Source organism: Suricata suricatta, chromosome 3 (assembly GCF_006229205.1).
Source record: "Suricata suricatta isolate VVHF042 chromosome 3, meerkat_22Aug2017_6uvM2_HiC, whole genome shotgun sequence".
In the NCBI taxonomy this organism is placed as follows: Eukaryota; Metazoa; Chordata; class Mammalia; order Carnivora; family Herpestidae; genus Suricata; species Suricata suricatta.
Window position 1 is genome coordinate 173861545 of NC_043702.1, and position 17323 is coordinate 173878867.

The 17323-nt window shown below is 61.9% G+C and overlaps 1 protein-coding gene across 1 annotated transcript in view; it reads left to right on the forward strand.

Moving 5' to 3' along the window:
- The first annotated feature begins 2873 nt into the window (after nt 1–2873).
- Nucleotides 2874–17323, forward strand: part of IQGAP3 (IQ motif containing GTPase activating protein 3) — a 28937-nt gene continuing 14487 nt past the window's right edge. Inside the window, exons 1-14 of the mRNA XM_029935968.1 lie at nt 2874–2953; nt 6533–6689; nt 7172–7249; nt 8481–8557; nt 9219–9286; nt 9375–9488; nt 9672–9850; nt 10277–10355; nt 10839–11002; nt 11409–11496; nt 12969–13132; nt 14322–14479; nt 15735–15853; nt 15935–16098. Of these exons, the coding sequence (XP_029791828.1) occupies nt 2889–2953; nt 6533–6689; nt 7172–7249; nt 8481–8557; nt 9219–9286; nt 9375–9488; nt 9672–9850; nt 10277–10355; nt 10839–11002; nt 11409–11496; nt 12969–13132; nt 14322–14479; nt 15735–15853; nt 15935–16098 (1674 nt within the window). The 5' untranslated portion in view covers nt 2874–2888. The remainder of the gene's footprint in view (nt 2954–6532; nt 6690–7171; nt 7250–8480; nt 8558–9218; nt 9287–9374; nt 9489–9671; nt 9851–10276; nt 10356–10838; nt 11003–11408; nt 11497–12968; nt 13133–14321; nt 14480–15734; nt 15854–15934; nt 16099–17323) is intronic.

A 17323-nucleotide genomic window follows, 5' to 3' on the forward strand; every position in this document is an offset into this window, starting at 1 on the left:
GGTCGCCGGCGGGCCGCGGGGGAACCGGGGCCGGCGAAACGCCGGACTCGGCCGCGCTTGCAAGCTTACAGACCTTCCTCCCGCACCCCCGCATTCCGGGCCCGGGGCCAGGCGGGTGCAGGTGGCCTGCGTGGCCGCGTAGAGAGGCAGCAGTTACGGGTGGCAGGCTTGCATGCCCAGCGCTCCCGGGGGGGTGGGGGGGGCGGGACGCCAGAGCCCTGGGCTATTGATGCCACTTCGAGACGAGGCCTCCGGAAGGTTCGTGTCGGAATTACCCGGGAAACTTGTTTCGAGCGCGCATTCCATGCAGCCCTGTCCCAGAGCTTCAGCTCCAGCGGGGCTGGACTCGGGCCCCTCTCTGCGTGCTGCTCCCCTGACCCCCGGGGTCATGCAGGGGGTCCGTGGGCCGTGCTCGCAGAGACCCTGCTTTAGAGGGGCGCCTGGGGGGCTCAGTCGGCTAAGCGGCCACTTCGGCTCAGGTCATGATCTCGCGGTTCATGGGTTTGAGCCCCGCATCGGGCTCTGTGCTGACAGCTCGGAGCTTAGAACCTGCTTCAGATTCTATGTCTCCCTCTCTCTCTGCCCCTCCCCCGTTCATGCTCTGTTTCTCTGTCTCTATAATAAATAAACATTAAAAACAACAACACTGCTTTAGAAAGACACGAGGTCAGGAGTGGTGGCAGAAACGCTTCTGTCTGACCTTCGGATCGAAAGGCAGAATCTCCTCCTTCTACCCCTTCCCCTTCCCCGCGGTGAGGGTTCAAAAAAGCAAAGTCCCAGTTCACACTGTTGAAGGAAAGCTGGCTTCAGACCTTAGAAAGGCAGGAAGACTTTTTTTTGTTTGTAAGACTCCTGTGTGTGTACGAAGCCCCGCCCATCTCACACAGCCCTCAGGTCATTCCTGGGGGGTGACGTCATTCGCTTACTGGTTTATTTTCCGTCCTTAGCAGCCGACACATGTTCCCTGTACACTCCCTTGAAGGGACTGATGGGTTCCCTTCAGTTGGCTGGTCCTGTCGGATCTGAACACGGAGGTTGTGTGCTCCAGGATGTGTGTTTTAACTTGCTCAACTGCCGACTCCACTAAGCCCTGCCCCTCCTCCAAATCACGTTGCAGGACGAGCAAGATAGGAAATAAGGTGGAGTAGGATTGACATAAGGTGTTGAGTCAAAGACTGACCGAGCTCTGCCTCTTCTCAGGCCCTCTGTGTTTATTTCTTGTCTGTGTGCCACCGCATCTGGCTCCCTATTGTCTTCCCTGGGGAGACTCAGAGCTGGGGGACCTGGGGGACCGGAGGAGGGAGGGTGTGGCTGGGGCAGAATATGGGTGCTGTCTCACTTAACGGACTCCCACTTCCTCAAGATTGGGGTCAGACTATTGTCTGCATTTTATGAGCTTGGAGATTATTCTCCTCGAGTGACTTAAGCAAAGAGGAGAGTAAAGTTATCTTTGTGACCTTTTACGAATCTCTGTCCTTCCACTTAACCCCAAGTGAGCGCCCTCTTCCATAAGATTCCCTTTGTTGAACTACTCCCCTCCCCGCCCCTTTCTGCCTGTTTTTTCTTTAAATTTTTTTTCATGTTTATTTTTTGAGAGAGAGACTGAGACAGAGAGGGAGCATGGGAGGGGCAGAGAGAGGGGGAGACACAGGATCTGAAGCAGCTCCAGGCCCTGAGCTGTCAGCAGAGTCCAGTGCGAGGCCTGAACTCCCGAACTCGAGATCATGACCCGAGCCGGAGTCGGACGCTTAGCCGGCTGAGCCCCCCAGGCGCCTCACATTGTTTAAGATCCTGCTCACAGGTGGAACCCTTTGCTTCCTCTGCCACTTGCCCGGTCTCTCTGGGGCTGTAATTACACCTGTCACATTAGGTTGGGGTTTTCCACTGACACGTTTTTCTTATCTAATTAATGATAATCTGTGTTCTCTTTTTTTTTAAATAATTCTTTAATGTTTATTTTTGAGAGAGCACGAGTGGCAGGGGAGGGGCAGAGAGAGAGGGAGACACAGAATCCGAAGCAGCTCCAGGCTCTGAGCTGTCAGCACAGAGCCTGACGTGGGGCTCAAACTCACGAACTGTAAGATCATGACCTGAGCCAAAGTTGGATGCTTAACCAACGGAGCCATCCAGGCGCCCCTGTGTTTCTTTTCTTTTCTTTTTTAAGTTTATTTACTTATTTTGAGAGAGCGCATGCACATGTACAAGCAGGGGAGGGAGGGAATCCCAAGCTGGCTCCTCACTATCAGCCTGGAGGGGCTCAATCTCACAAACAGTGAGATCATGCCCTGAGCTAAAATCAAGAGGGGGGCTCTTAACTGATGAGCCCCCCAGGCGCCCTGATAGTCTGTTTCCCGAGAGTGAGGATCGCCAGCCCAGGGCCTGACCCGCAGAAGGTAGCATGCCAATGAACGGCTGTGGGCCGGTGAGTCCCCGTTGGTCCTGACAGCCTGTCTCTGGGACGGTCCTTGGGGACGGTGACACGGGTCCAGCCTTGGAGAACTCAGAGGCTGTTAGGGATCAAATATGGAGCTAAATTCCAAGCCATAGGGGGGTCTTGACATCCGCGTGGGGGGACCCCGAGGGAAGGGCTTGAAAAGGACGGGAGGAAGGGGTCAGGAGGTGGCTGGAGGGGAAAGGGACGGAACACCTCAGACGCAGGGTGCCCCCTGTTCGGCTGCTGGCCAGGGCGGCTCTCTGGGATGGGGGCTGGGGATGGGAGCCAGGGCTGTCTGGGGGAGGGGGACGGCCGTCCGGGGTGCTTCAGGTCTCCGGACAGAGTTGCCTAAGAAAGTCCGCTCGGAAGCAGCTCGGTGCCCTGGCCTTTTGTCCGGTGCTCCCAGCGTGACCCGATCCCCGACTCCTCAGGTGAGCGCCTCACGGCCGAGGAGATGGACGAGCAGAGGCGGCAGAACGTCGCCTATCAGTACCTGTGCCGGTTGGAGGAGGCCAAGCGGTAAGTGGAGGGGCTGCCTCCCCCGGGCCCCTGCCCTCCCTGCCCGCCCCGGGACCCCCCACCCCAGCAGGGGCAGGAGTCCGGTCTGTGGCAGGGGGAGGGTTCAAACAGCCCCTCTCTCTTATTTATGTACTTTGAGAGAGAGAGGGTCAGTGGGGGAGGAACAGAGGGAGAGGGGGAGAGGACCTCAAGCAGGCTCCTCACGGACAATTCACAGCCTAACGCGGGGCTCGAATTCACGGACCCGTGAGGTCATGACCTGAGCCGAGATCAGGAGTCGGACGCTTAGGGGACCGAGCCCCCAGGCGCCCCATCTCTTTTTCTTTTTAAGACTTTATCTTGCTCGAGCAGTTTTAGGCTCAAAACTAAGAGGATGATGGAGAGGTCCGGTGAACCCCCCCTCCCCCCACTCAGCCTCCTCGCTGTCAGCATGGCCGAGCGTGGTGGGTTTGTGCCCTCGATGAGCTCACCCGGACCCATAGTCCCCCACGGTCTGCGGTTAATCTCGGAGTTCGCTCTGCGTGGCACACATTCTGCGGAACGTAGAGCCAGCGCAGAGTGACGTTGCCCGTCAGCATGGCACGTTGGAGTGCTTTCGCCACCGTAACACCCTCTGTGCTTTGCCTCCTTGTCCCCCCGTCCCAGCCCCTGGCGGCCTCTCATCTTTTTTACGGCCTCCATAGTTTGTCCGTAGTTGGAATCATGGGTACACGGCCTTTGCAGACTCGCTTCTTTCACTTAGTGACGCACATTCGAGATTCTTCCGTGTCTTTTCAGGGCTTGAAGGCTCACTCCTTTTTGTTTTTTTTTAAGTTTATTTTTGAGAGAGAGAGAGAGAGAGAGAGAGAGAGAAAGAGAGACAGTGCAAACGGGAGGGGCAGAGAGAGAGGGAGACACAGAAATCCGAAGACAGGCTCCAGGCTCTGAGCTGTCAGCACAGAACCTGACACGGGGCCCGAACCCACGAGCTGTGAGATCATGACCTGAGCCTAAGTCAGAAGCTTAACCGACTGAGCCCCCCAGGCACCCCTGTATGGATTTATTTTAAATAGGCTGAATGCCCAACACGGGGCTCAAACCTACAACCCTGAGACCAGGAGCTGCGGGCTCTGCTGGCTGAGGCGGCCAGGCGCCCTGTTCTCTGTGTAGTTCGGACGCTGGTCTTTTCTCAGATGTGTGTTTTGCAAATATTTTCTCCCAGACCGTCTTGTCCTCTCATTCTCTTGATGTCGTCTTTTCTAGACCAGTTTTTTTCAGTTTAGTTAAGTCCGGCTTGCCAATTATTTTTTTTCCCCAGTGAGTGCCTTTGGCATTATACCTAAAAAGTCATCTCCAGGGATGCCCAGCTGGCTCACTCCGTGGAGCATGCGATCCTGACCTCGGGGTCGTGAGTTTGAGTCCCAGGTTGGGTGCAAAGATTGCTTTAAAAAAAAAAAGGCATTGCCACACCCACGGCCACCTAGGCTTCCCCTGGATTGGGTTTTTTTTTTTTTTTTTTTTTTGCATGTGGACGTCCCACTGTTCCAATGCCCTTTGTTGAAGAGGAGCGGATCTCTGCTCCCTTGGATCGCCTGTGCCCCGCTGTCGGGGAGCAGTTGGCTGTGTTCTTGCGGGTCTGTTTCCGGGCTCTGCGTTCTGTCCCGTCGGTCGGTCTCTTCTTTCTCACCGTCTTGATTCCCGTGGCTAAGCCGGGTCTTGTCAGTCTTCCCACGCTGCTCTTCTCCTGCAGTGTCGGGTTGGCTCTGCTGGACTTTTCGCCACCCCCCCCCCAAGCCCTAGGGTCAGGACCGGGATCGTACTCACCGCAGAGCTTGCTAGGAGAGGGCTCGGGGCGGTGCTGAGTGTGCAGGGCCAGCGGGGATCTGGGTCTGGCGTCCTTCCTGTCCTGAGCTGGGGCGTCTTCCTCGTGGTCTGGTTTTCCGTTGATTTTACTCATCGGGGTTTCGTAGTGTTCCTCAGAGGTCTCGTACGTGTTTTGTTAGGTTTAGACCTAAGTATTTCATTTCCGGGTGCTGACGGAAACCGTGTGTTCACATTCCGCCGTTGGCTGTGGTGTGGGGCGGCGGCCGCCTCTCGCGTGTTAGCCCTGCGTCCCGCAGCCCTGCTGTGCTGCTTACTGGGCCCCGGAGGCTTTGTGTCGCCTTTCAGACGTCTCATGAGATGGTCACGCCGTCTGTGACCAAGACGACACACGTCCTTGCCTGTCTCTAAAACGTGCGGACATTCGCTTACCTACTTAGCACAGTGCCGTTGTAACACCCGAAGCAGCGACCCGTCACTCCTGGGGGGTCCGTACCCAGGCCATTTTCAAACTTTCCTGATTGTCTGCAAGGATAACCTGCTCTTCAGTTGGCTCATTCAAGCAAGGATCTGAAAAAGCTCACATGGTACATTTGGTTTTTGTGTCTCTTAAGTCTTTTTTTTTAATTTTTAACATTTATTTATTATTGAGAAACAGAGAGACAGACAGAGCTTGAGCGGGGGAGGGGCAGAGAGAGAGGGAGACACAGAATCCGAAGCAGCTCCAGGCTCCGAGCTGTCAGCACAGAGCCCGACACGGGGCTTGAACCCACGGACCGCGAGATCATGACCTGAGCCGAAATCGGACACTCATCACCCCCCTAGGCGCCCCTCTTAAATCTTCTTTAATCCAGAATAACCCACCCTCCCCTTTTCAGTTCTTCGTGTCACGGTGAAGAAACCGGCCCGTCTGGCCTGTAGCACATCTCCCCTCTGGGATCTGTCTCTTTGCTTCCTCGTGCCACCGTGTTCCTCTGTGCCCGTGGTTCCTGTGGATGGACGTGGGCTCTGAAGGCAGCAGAAAGTGCTTAATTCTCTCCTTTTGGCCCACAGCATATTTCTAATCTTCTCCAGGAAAACGGATGGCATGGGTGGACAGGAGCTAGGTGTTGGTGGCAGGGAAGGCGTGGAGGGAAGTGTGACCGGCTGTCCCTGGAAACAGCGGAGACCGCAGTGCAGGGAGAGGCGTGGGGGCCCACGTGCAGCACTTGCGTGTCCCTCGTGTCCCTCGTGCGGCCGTCAGTGATGATGATGCTTGACATGCTGCCCCCACATGTTCACGCTCCTTAGCTCACGTGCTGCCGACACAGAGAGGCGCATTCTCGTTTTGGCGTGAGGCTCCGAACGTGGAGCGGGGGGTGGTGTGGGAAGCCGGACTTCTGGTCCCAAGGGCTGTGGCCTTTCTGTCCCTTTGCGCTGCTCCCCTCCCATCAACCCCAGGGGTTCCCCACTGCCCTCGTCGGCCTCCAGGCTGGGTTATGAGCTGTGTGGGTACTGGGGCGGACAGGACCCTCGGAGCCTGGGTGCCCCGAAAACACGCGGCGTGACAGAAGTGAGCGCCTCCGGTGTGGCCAGCAGGCACACGTGACCCCGAGAGAGAGGCCGTGGCCTGTTTGAGCCGCACCGGGGCCACGCGGGGTTCAGGGTCTGTCTGGGAGGCGTTTTGGGCTGGGGGCACTGAGGGCCAGCCTTTCCAGTGTTGGGGGCACTTGGGATAAGGTGGGGGCAGCCAGAGCGCCGGCAGAGCGGGTGACGGGCACTGTCCTCTGGTGCTTTCAGCTGGATGGAGGCCTGCCTGAAAGAGGCGCTTCCTCCCCCGGTGGAGCTGGAGGAGAGCCTCCGGAACGGGGTGCTACTGGCCAAGCTGGGCCACTGCTTTGCCCCCGCCGTGGTCCCCTTGAAGAAGATCTACGATGCGGAGCAGCTGCGGTACCAGGTGCGGAAGGGCGGGCTCTGCCTTCTACCTGCCCCTCTCGCCTCCCCTCCTCTGCAGCAACAAGGGGCTCCGAGAGGCGGGCCCCGAGGCGCCCCTGCTCTGAGGCCTCTCTCCCCGAGTCTACACTCCGAGGCCTGTGGCCTTTGCCGCCCTGAAGCTACTTCCTGGGCACGCTGCCACCTCGCCGCGCTCTGGCCGGCGCTGTCTCCCTCCCGCCTCACCCCTGGACTCCCCTTTCCTAGGGAGCCTTCCTTACCAGGTTGTTGAGCCCCCATCTGTGCCGTCCTTCCCAGATGTCCTGCGGGGCCATCCATCCTGGCGGCTTCTGTCTGTGACTCTGTCCTGGAGGGTCAGGGGACGGGGTCTGGGACACCCCCCCCCCCCCAGGTTTCCCGCACCCTTCAGGTCTCCAAGCTGCGGTCTGGGCTCTGCCCTGGGGAGCTCTGAGAACCGGAGAAATAGATCCCCTCTCTTTCCTTCAGGCAACCGGCTTGCATTTCCGCCACACGGACAACATCAACTTTTGGCTGTCGGCAATAGCCCACGTTGGCCTGCCTTCGGTAACGCTGGGCCTCAAGATTGGGGTACACCTTCACTCCCGACCAGTGCCGCCCGTCCCCACCACACACGCTTTGTCTCCCGGATCCCTCAGCCCTCGTCTCCGCGTGTCCCCTGAACTAACTTAATCCGAGGGTTGCTTGCAGATGTCTGTCTTTGGACCATGTTGGTCTCTGCCTCTACTTCCTGTCGGGGGGGGGGGGGTGGAGTGGAGGGAGGTGAGGACTCCTGACCCCTGCCGCGCTGTCCCCCTGAGTGAGGGAGGCCCCTGTGTGACCAGGAGCTGAGCCTCCGAGTAGCCGGCCTTCCGCCAGAACTCAGTGGCCTGAAGCAGGGGCACGCCACGGGCCGCGTCCCCGGGCGGGGGACTCGGAAGCCTGAGCCCAGGACCCCCGTTGGACAAACACTGCACGTCCTCTGGCTCTTTGGATCCTAGTGTGTCTCTTGATTTTAAAACGGGGGTGGTGGTCCCTGCGCCGTGCGCCCCGTGAGGCTGTCAGGAGGACCGGTGATCTGCGTGAATTCCCTTTGTGAACCGTAAAAGAACTGTACCAATTAAGGCACGGTAGGACTGTACAGGGAGCTGCGAGACGGAAGTGGCAGTGAAGGGACTTGGCGGGAGGCAGGAGTGATTAAGGCTCTGTCCTCGGTGAGGCTAGGACGCTGGTAAGTCTCTAGGTTCGGTCCTTCCTGTGAATCTAAAGTCACCAAGCAGTTTTGAGTTAGACCTCACGGGAGTCGCCAGCTGGCAGGGGTCGCCGTGCCTTGGAGGACTTGGGTCTTCGAGGACTCCCACTCATCAGAGGCCTTTGACCTAGAGACAGGGATGAATGCCCTGTCCCCTCAGTGGTGCTGGGCGGTGGCGCACGGCCAGCCCCCGGCATGCCACCAGCGCGGGGCACAGGCTCGCCCTGTCTGTGGGGCGTAGAGGGCTCTCTTCCTTCTGGAGGACACGCCTGCGCCCTCTAACCTCGATAGTGTCGCCTGTCTCCGCTGAACCTCAAGATGTGCGTCTGGGGTTGGGCCCCGGTGCCCTTTCTTTAATCTGGGTGTGTGGGGCCCCACGCTGGCTGTCAGTGGCTGGGGAGACTGACCTTGAAGTTCAGGCAACAAAGGAGCACGCCCCCACCCCGCCCGGGTTCAGAGAGGAAGACCCATTCCTCAGCCCCTCTCTCGGAGGCTGGTGCTGGCGTCACCTTTCCGGCGGCAGTGACCAGCCGTTTTCCCCTCCAGACCTTCTTTCCGGAGACCACAGACATCTATGACAAGAAGAACATGCCCCGGGTGGTCTACTGCATCCACGCCCTCAGGTGAGAGACCCCAGACGCGTCCTCCAGGTCCCTCCAGAGATGCGGCAGACAAGGTGGCGGGACGGACGGCGGGCAGACCACGAGGGGCACGTCTCCCGGGAGAGACTTGGGAGTGTCGCGGTCTTGCCTGGACTCACACACGTTTGTGGACACGTCTGCGTGTGGCCTGCGGGGGTGAAGGAGAAGGACAGGAGGGAAGGGTCTTCGGCTCGTGCCCGGGGCCCAAAGGAATCAAGACAGGACCCGTCACGGTATCATGTGCCAGTCACCCAGTGGGAATGATGCGGGCCGTTTAGTTCTTCTCAGAACTGGCCATCAGCGTCTGATGGCTGGCTCTTAAAGGGACTGACCTGTCCCCGTGCCTGCCGTGTGGCCTCTTTCTGACTTCGTTTCCCGCGGCCTTCGGAGCCCGCCCGCCTGGCTCTGCGGCCTCTGCTTGCCTTGCCCTCTGTCTCTATCTGGTGACCGCCGTGGGCCCGGCCTCCGGAGCGTCGTACTTCTCTTCTTAGCACTTGTCTCGGCTGCCCGCCTACAGCACCGCTACCCCTGGCCTGGGGGGACTTGGGGGCAGGCGGGGGGCACTCCCCCTCCAGGCCGCTGAGGCGTCTCCCGCAGACCCTGTCACAAGAAACGGGCCCCAGTGCCTCCCATTCTTTTGTAGTCTCTTCCTCTTCCGGCTGGGACTGGCCCCGCAGATCCATGATCTCTACGGGAAGGTGAAGTTCTCAGGTGAGCCCAGCTCCTTCCGCAGCTGCTCGCGTGGGCAGGGTCCTGGGGGCGCTGGCCCTGAGGACAGGCACCTGCCATGTCCTTGCAGCCAAGGAGCTCAGCCACATGGCTTCCGAGCTGGCCACGTACGGCCTCCAGCTGCCTGCCTTCAGCAAGATCGGGGGCATTCTGGCCCACGAGCTGTCGGTGGACGAGGCTGCAGGTAGGGGCACGGCTCTGCCCTGCTGGGGTGGGCGCGGTGTGAGAGGGCAGCCCCCAGGCCTCAAATGGGTCCTGGCTACCCCTCTATAAGGTGACCTGGTCTGCCCAGCCCCCTGGTGGAACGAGGTCAGAGTGGCCTGGGGTTTATTCTGGGCTCCTGACCTTGTCCCCATGCCGCTCCCAGTGCACGCAGCGGTCCTGGCCATCAACGAGGCGGTGGAGCGAGGGGTGGTTGAGGACACCCTGGCTGCCTTGCAGAATCCCAGTGCTCTGCTGGAGAATCTTCGAGAGCCTCTGGCAGCCATCTACCAGGAGCTGCTGGCCCAGGCCAAGGCGGAGAAGTCTGCCAGCGCCCAGACCCGAGTAAGGACGAGCCTCGCTGTGCAGGTGTGGAGGGGGCAGCCCGAAGGCCCCTGGCGGATGGGACCCCTCCGCGCCCTGTCTCCACCCCTGAGAGTTGCTGAGAGAAACGCTTGCTGCTCAATGTTGAGCAGCAGAGGAGGCACCCGGGGATGAGGATTCAGGAGAGAAGGCGGGAGACGGGTTCTGGGGACTGGGTGTGGCCGGGCTGGGCTGGGACGTGGCTCTGGCTGAGACTGGACAGGGGGTCTGACTTAACTGTGTCCGTGCCAGGGGCTTAAACCCAGGGGTTCTCCAGATTCCTTCTGACCGGACTGACCTCTGGCCTGGGAAGGCTCCCAGGGGACTAAAGAGCTAGAGCCGGGGAGGGAGGAGTGAGAGAGAGCCGGGCTGCTGTCCCAGGGCTCCCTGTCAGTGTGGCCTTTGCAGGATGGTGGAGAGAGCTGTGACATGTATGACCGCTACCTGACGCAGGCTGAGATCCAGGGCAACATCAACCACGTCAACGGTAGGAGGGGTGGGCCCGGAGGGCTTTGGGGGGCTCCCGGGCAAGCCCCCGTGTCGGGGGGCTCTGGGACGGCTCTCAGGCCAGCGGCCCGTGGCCAGTGTGTGCGCTCCTTGACGGCTGTCGGCTTCCAGCGAGGTGGCCCCGTCCGGGCGGCTTCTGCTTGAACGGAGATCCACGGCCAGGGCAGAGGCCAAGGACAGGCCTTTTAGCTCTGTGTTAGAGGGGCCCTTGGAGAAGGAGCTGGGAGGAACGGATGGGGTCGGGGCGGGCATGGAGGGCAGGAGGGGCCGTGTGAAGGCCCAGGGTGGAGTGGGCATCTGCCCGTGAGGGTCGGGATGTCCTCCGGGTCTGGGTTGGGGAGGAGGGACGGGCTGGGGTTGGGGCAGGGTGGGGGTGACTCTGGGCATGAAGAGCAGGGCCGGGCTGGGGGGTATGGGCTGGGCTTCTGCACCTTGTCCATTGTGGGGTCTTGGTCTCTTGCAGTCCAGGGGGCTCTAGAAGTCGTTGATGACGCCCTGGAAAGACAGAGCCCGAAGGCCTTGCTTGAGGCCCTTCAGGACCCTGCCCTGGCGCTGCGTGGAGTGAGGAGGGACTTTGCTGACTGGTACTTGGAGCAGCTGAGCTCAGACAGAGAGCAGAAGGCACAGGTCAGGCTCCATTACCTGCCCCCTCCTCCACCTGCCGTGGGATGGGGGCTGGCCTCTTACTTAGGTGTCACCTCTGTCCTCTCCTGTATTCAGTAAGTGCTGCCTGCGTGTGTAAATGGTTTTATCACCCCAAAGCCTAATGGCCCAGACCGACCAGGGGGTCCCCGGGGGCAGCCGACGAGCAGTGACGTGCTCCCCTGTTGCTGAACTGGGGCCTCTGCATGGCGGTCTGTCCCTCGCCGCCGTTGGCCTTCTCCCTGACGCTCTGTGTTGTTGTGTTGTTATTTCAGTGCCCGCTGGGTAAGACGGAGCCAGGGCCGGAGGCGGGGCGGTGGAGGCCGGTGGGCAGCTCCCACGGGCTTCCTCGGCCCAGGGACCCTCCCCTCCATCCCTCTTCTCCCCACAGGAGTCGGGCCTGGTGGATCTTCTGGAAAAGGAGGAGGTCCAAGCCAGTGTGGCCGCAGCCAACGCGAGGGGTTGTCAGGAACAAGCCAGTGAGTCCCCTCCGGGTCGAGGCCTGGCCCGGGGCCCGTCACCGCCGCATCTGACCCTCTGCGGGCTGCTGTGGGGGGCTGTGCAGGCTGATGCGGGCGGCTGCCCGCGTTTCCAGGGTGACCTCTCCCCTCCGTGGTGTGCCCAGGCCCAGGCTGCCTGCACACGCTCAGACAGGCTCCTCGGGGCCTCGGGTGACGACAGTCAGCCCTGCACCGGGCGGCCCCGGGGGCAGACACTTTCCTTCAGGCCACTGACCCGTATTTGGACGGTTTCGCCCTGCTTGAGTCCTTCTCGGTTGTAGTGAGAAAGGATCTCATGATCCAACTCGTTTTCCCTTAAAAACATTGTATAAGAGGCGCCTGGGTGGCCCAGTCATGTAAGCATCCCGCTCCTGATCTCAGCTCAGGTTTGATCCCCGGGCTCCGTGCTGGGCGTGAAGCAGACTTAAAAACAAGTCATCATATACAAATACAGTTTTTTATTAGAAGAGTGTGGCCTGGTGATCACGTCCCTCCCGGGAGGTCAGCGTGTAACAGGAGCAAAGTGAAGAGAGTGGGGGGGGGGGCACCAGCCCTGTTCCAGCCGTGTGACTCCGGCCTGACCTGTGGTCAGGAGTCGCCGCTCGGTCCCCCCCTGCTGCTGCAGCCCACGTGTGTGACACTCACTTCCGTGTCCAGTGGCTCCAGGCCTTCGTGGCCTCTTCCGTGACCCGGCCTGGACTCCAGTCCTGTCTGCCTGGCCAGGCAGAGGAGGGCCAGGTCCCCTCCTCTCCGCGCACGTGCCTTCCGCCGGCCGCTTCTGCCACCGGCCCCCTGGTTGTCCGCCCCAGCTGCTTTGGAAAGTGGGCAACGGCATCGGCCAGCGCTGCCTCCGCCACATCCGTCCCCCGTCTCCAGCCAGGAGCCCTCCTCCCCCTGCAGCCAGAGTTCTGGGGGAGGGGAGACGCCGCTGACATGGAGCGTCTTTGAGCCCTGATTTCTCCCCATCGGATCCGGGTACCAGGATCCAGGACCCAGATCGGCTTGGCCCTTCCAGGCCCTGGCGTTTGAGATCGGAAGCTGCTGCTCCGTGGCCCCTCGAGCTCGCTCCCGCCCTTTGTGGCCCCAGTGGCCCCACTTATCCCTCTGTGCTGTGGGCAAGATCTGGCCCCAGCAGCCCTTGGCTGACCTCTTGTTAGCTGCGCCCTGTAGCCCCCTGCCTGTCTCGTGTCCGCCGCCCCCGGGCCTCCCCCCCGCCCCACCCACCGCTGTGGCTGCTCTGTCACCGGCCACGGTGCTCGCCCTCTCCTGACACTCTCTCCCCGGTGCCTCGTGAGGTGACTCAGCCCCCTTTCCTCATAAACGCTTAGAAGCGCGTTTTGGGCCTGGCAGAAGGCAGAACAGTTTCCCCACAGACACCCCGGCAGTTAGCCAGGAGACCAGGACAGGCCCCGACGCCCAGTCCGTGCAGCCCTCTCCCTCCTCCCCTGCAGTGCTCCGGGCCGTGTGCAGGATCAACGGAGCCATCCGGAGGGGAGTGGCAGCCGACACGGTGGCAGAGCTGATGTGCCCAGAAGCCCGGCTGCCCCCGGTGTGCCCCCGCGCCCCAGCTGTGTACCAGCAGGAGCTGGCCACGCTCCAGCAGCAGCGGGGAGGGGTGAGCCCCAGAGATGAGGGTCCTGCCCCATGTCCCGTGCAGTGGGGGGCCGGGGCGGGCCGTGGAGGGTGCCCGCAGAGGGGGCGGCTCTCCTGAGCAAGCGCCGCTCTACGCGCTTGCTAATCCTTGCCAGACCCTGGCGGGCGGGTGAGAGTTCCACCTGGAGACGAGGACACTGAGGGACACAGCTGTAGGCTGCGCCTGTCACTGCTGTGGGTGCCCCCACCCCGTCCACACGTGGACATGCTCCCGTGACATGGTGACAGGGCTCTCCGGCAGAGAAGTCCAGTCTCTTCGGGAGCTCGGCCACACCTCAGGGACACACGGTCCTGGGGAGGGGGCGGAGGGTATCAGTGGCAGAGGACTTCAGACAAGAAGTGGAGGAGCAGGGCTGGGGGTGAGTCTGGGAGGGCTTCCTGGAAGAGAGGAGGCCCGTGGAGAGTCCCACCCACAGCAGGGAGTGTTAGAGCATGGCCTTCTGAAAGGGCATGTCCTCCACGCTGGCGACCGCAGTACAAGGCAGGGAAGACAGGTCCTGGGAGGTGACACAGGGTGACCTGGGCCATGGACGGCAGAGCGGGAACCAGCTTCTGGCCCCGCCTCGTCCTCGCTGTGTGACCTGGGGCCAGTTAGCTCCTTGTCTGTGCCTCGAGCCGTATGTGAACTGGGAGCAGTAACGTCACCCCGAGGATTGTTGTGAGAGGTTTTCGTGTCACCGTGCACGCTCAGCTCTGGGACCCTGCAGTGCCCCATCCGTACAGGACAGGGAGGTGCCCCAGATGGACGGAATAGCCCACGTGGGTGTTAGAAAGGGAGGAGAAAGCTGGGGCGTGGGGTGCAGCGTGGAGGGACACTGTGTCCCCCTCTCTGTCCCCTGTGGCCTTCGCCCTTCCTGGTTCGTGCCAGGACCCAGCAAGGAGCTGGTGTGGGTCACTGGTTGCGCGTGGGCTCTGGAGCCAGGCGGCTAGGCTTAACTTAGACCATGTCATCTGCGAAGTGGGGGCATGAGGGTGCCTCCCTGGCTGGCTTGTGAGAATCGTGGGAGTGTGTGGAGCACGGGCGCACGGTGAGCACACTCAGGTCAGGTACGCGAGTCGGTGAACGAGCTGGGGCCTGGGGCAGAGACACTGTGGGGGAGCCTGGCCCGAGCCCCTCCCCGGCCCCATGGAGTCGGTGCCCCCTGTTGCAGGCACTCAGCCCCGAGGAGCTCTATGTGGCCGTGGAGATGCTGTCCGCCGTGGTCCTGATCGACCAGGCCCTGGAGGCCGGGGATGCCGGCGGCTTCTGGGGCAGTCTGGCGAACCCCGCGACGGGCCTGGCCGAGGTGCACGGAGAGAATGCTCAGCGGTGAGGAGGTTTATTAGCAGGTGTGCGCAGGAGGGGTGGCGCTGGGCCTCGGCCCCCTGCTTGGAGCCCGGCCTTCTGTGCGGTTCCCCACTCCTGGGCCGAGGCACCTCTCTGGGTCTGTTCGCAGCCATGAGGCTGTGATTCGTGTTGGGACTGGGGCTCAGGCATCCCCCTTCCTCCATTCCTCTGAGCCTTCCTACGGAGGCGGAGGCGAGGCGGAGGCGAGGCGGAGGCGAGGCGGAGGCGAGGCGGGTGCTGTCCCAGGTGGTGGGAGTAGCAGTGGGCGGGGCCGAGTTCCTGATCCCATTCAGTGGACTTGTGGGGACAGGTGGAGCCAATGTGCCGAGTGGCTGGCAGGGAGGAGGAGCCACGGCCAAACCGGAAGGGGCCAAGGGGGTCAAGACTGGGGACAGGCGGGGGCTTGGGGAAGGCCCCGTCAGTGAGGGACCAGTGAGAGAGACCTCAGGGCCTCTGTGTTTGCGGGGGAGCTGCGTGAGGCACAGGCCCGGAGCTGGATATGTGCTCGGTGAGGGCAGGTGTGCCCGGAGGCCAGATGGCCGGACAGTGCAGAGTGGGGGCCGGGAAGCAGCAGAGGCCATGCTGTCACCTTGGGAAGGAAGCCACAGGAGAGCTTCAGTGAGGAGGGGGCGATATGACCTCCTCCCGCCAGGCTCTTGGTGGCTGCCGCACTGGGGATGGGCTCCGGGGCTGGACAGGATGGGCGGGCAGCCTCCAGGCCTGGCATGGGGAGGCGTGGCCGAGGGCAGGGATGGTGGTGAAGGGGCGTCTGGTCCTGGGTCTGTTCCCAAAGTGGATCCAGTGGGACTTGGCTGTGTGTGGACATGGTGTGAGAATGTGGTTGGTTGGCGGTGGCTCCGGACTCCTTCCCTTTGGGGACGGAGTGTGTGGTGACTGGAGTGGGAAGGACTGGGGAGCACAGGCCGGAGGGGGCTCCGAGCTCAGGCGTGAGCGGCAGGTGGGGATCGCATCCGGCATCCGTGGGAACGAGCGAGGAGGCAGCGGACGCTCACACTCGGGCAGTGGGTGTCTTCCAGGGAGACCGCGTGGCATCGGTGTCCTGGGCGCTGAGCCCAGGACAGGAGTCCGGGACCGAGCGGTGGGAGGCTGGGCCACAAAGGGCTCGGGGGGACGCCGCACAGGGGCTTCGGGAGAAGAGAAGGGGAGAGTGCTAGAGCCCGCTGATTTCCCGCTGGCGCCGGCCCTGCTGCTCAGCCCCCTCCCCCTCTGTCACCAGTTACTTTGATGCGCTGACGACACTGCGGCAGGGGTGCGTGCCAGGCAGTGTCCTGAGCTGGAATGACCTGCAGGCCGCCGTGAGCCGGGTCAACGCCCAGGTGCAGGAGGAAGCCGACCGTGAGTGGGGTGCGGGTGGGTGGACGGGGGCGGTCCCTCCCTCAGTGTAGGCCACCCATGCACCGGTCCTGTCGTCCCCAGAGGTGCTGGCCGTCAGCCTCATCAACGAGGCTCTGGACCGGGGCAGCCCCGAGAAGACCCTGTCGGCCCTCCTGCTCCCTGCGGCCGGCCTGGACACCGTCCACCTTCTGGTGGCGCCACGGTACCATCGCCTCCTGGTGGCGGCCAAGAGGCAGAAGGCCCAGGTGAGGTCTGCGGCGGCCCCCGGGACAGGAAGAGCATCCCCTGTGGGCAGAGCTGTGCCCACGGTGCACCTGATGACAGTCCCCTGCGGGGGTGGCGGGCAGGAGGGGCCACGGTGCTGGGCCGAGCCCCAGAGCCAGCCAGCAGGTGGAGATCAGGGGCCTGGGGGCCGGAGAGCCGGGCTGGCCTTCCTGCTCTGACACGTGGCCACGTGACCCCAGCAAACCCCACATCTCTGAGCGCCGCGTGTTAGTCCATGGCACAGCGCACTGGCCCTCCGTGCCTTCTGGAATGGGGGTCCCAGGTCGGAGAGCGGCCTGGGCACCAAGGGCAGTGGGGGTGGGGCTGGGGCTGGGGCTGGACCTGCTAGGCGCGTCGTGATAGTGGACAGATCTGCGAGGCAGGGGTTTCAGTTACAGCGGTGAGGAGGGGTGATGGATGAGGAGAGGTGACAGTGGTGAGGAGGGGTGACAGCGGTGAGGAGTTGTTACAGAGTGAGGTGTGACAGTGGTGAGGAGTTGTGACAGGGGTGAGGTGTTGTGATGGGTGAGGTGTTGTGACAGGGGTGAGGTGTTGTGACAGGGGTGAGGTATGACAGGGGTGAGGTGTTGTGACAGGGGTGAGGTGTGACTGGTGTTGGCTGACCATGTCCAGATCCTTCCTCTGCTGAGCACCGTCTGTGCACTTTGCAGATGGCGGTTCTGGAGAAGGTGCGTTAGAGCGCCTGCTGCTCAAGCCCAGCGCCAATGTTGTGCCCAAGTTTGTAAAATCACCCCAAAACAAGCACCAGAGACTGCTAGGGAGACCGAGTCACGCCTGCAAAAGCAAAGGGCCTTCATTACACGCTTAAGCTCAGGCTCACAGGCTCCAGCCGACCCGCCGGCCACGTGGAGAGAGCCCCGAACAAAGGCAGGGCAGGGCCTTTTATGCCTTTGGGAGGGGGCGTTATAGGCAATGACGACAGGTGTACAGTGATCCAATCCCTACCCCCCCCATCAATACTGGCAGTTGTGGGAGCCAATCACAACAGTTGGAGTATTGACCAATCAGAGTGGGCCCAGGACCCCCGCGTGGGGCTGACTAGGCCCGCCTCTGGAAAGGTCAAAGGTATCAGCCGGCCTCCCCCGATTGGGCGCCGCAGGAGTTGTCCCTCCTTAAGGTGCGCCCTTTCAGGAGAACCCGGCGCCTTCCCCTTTAAGTACAGGGGAGGGCGGCCCGCGGGGGACC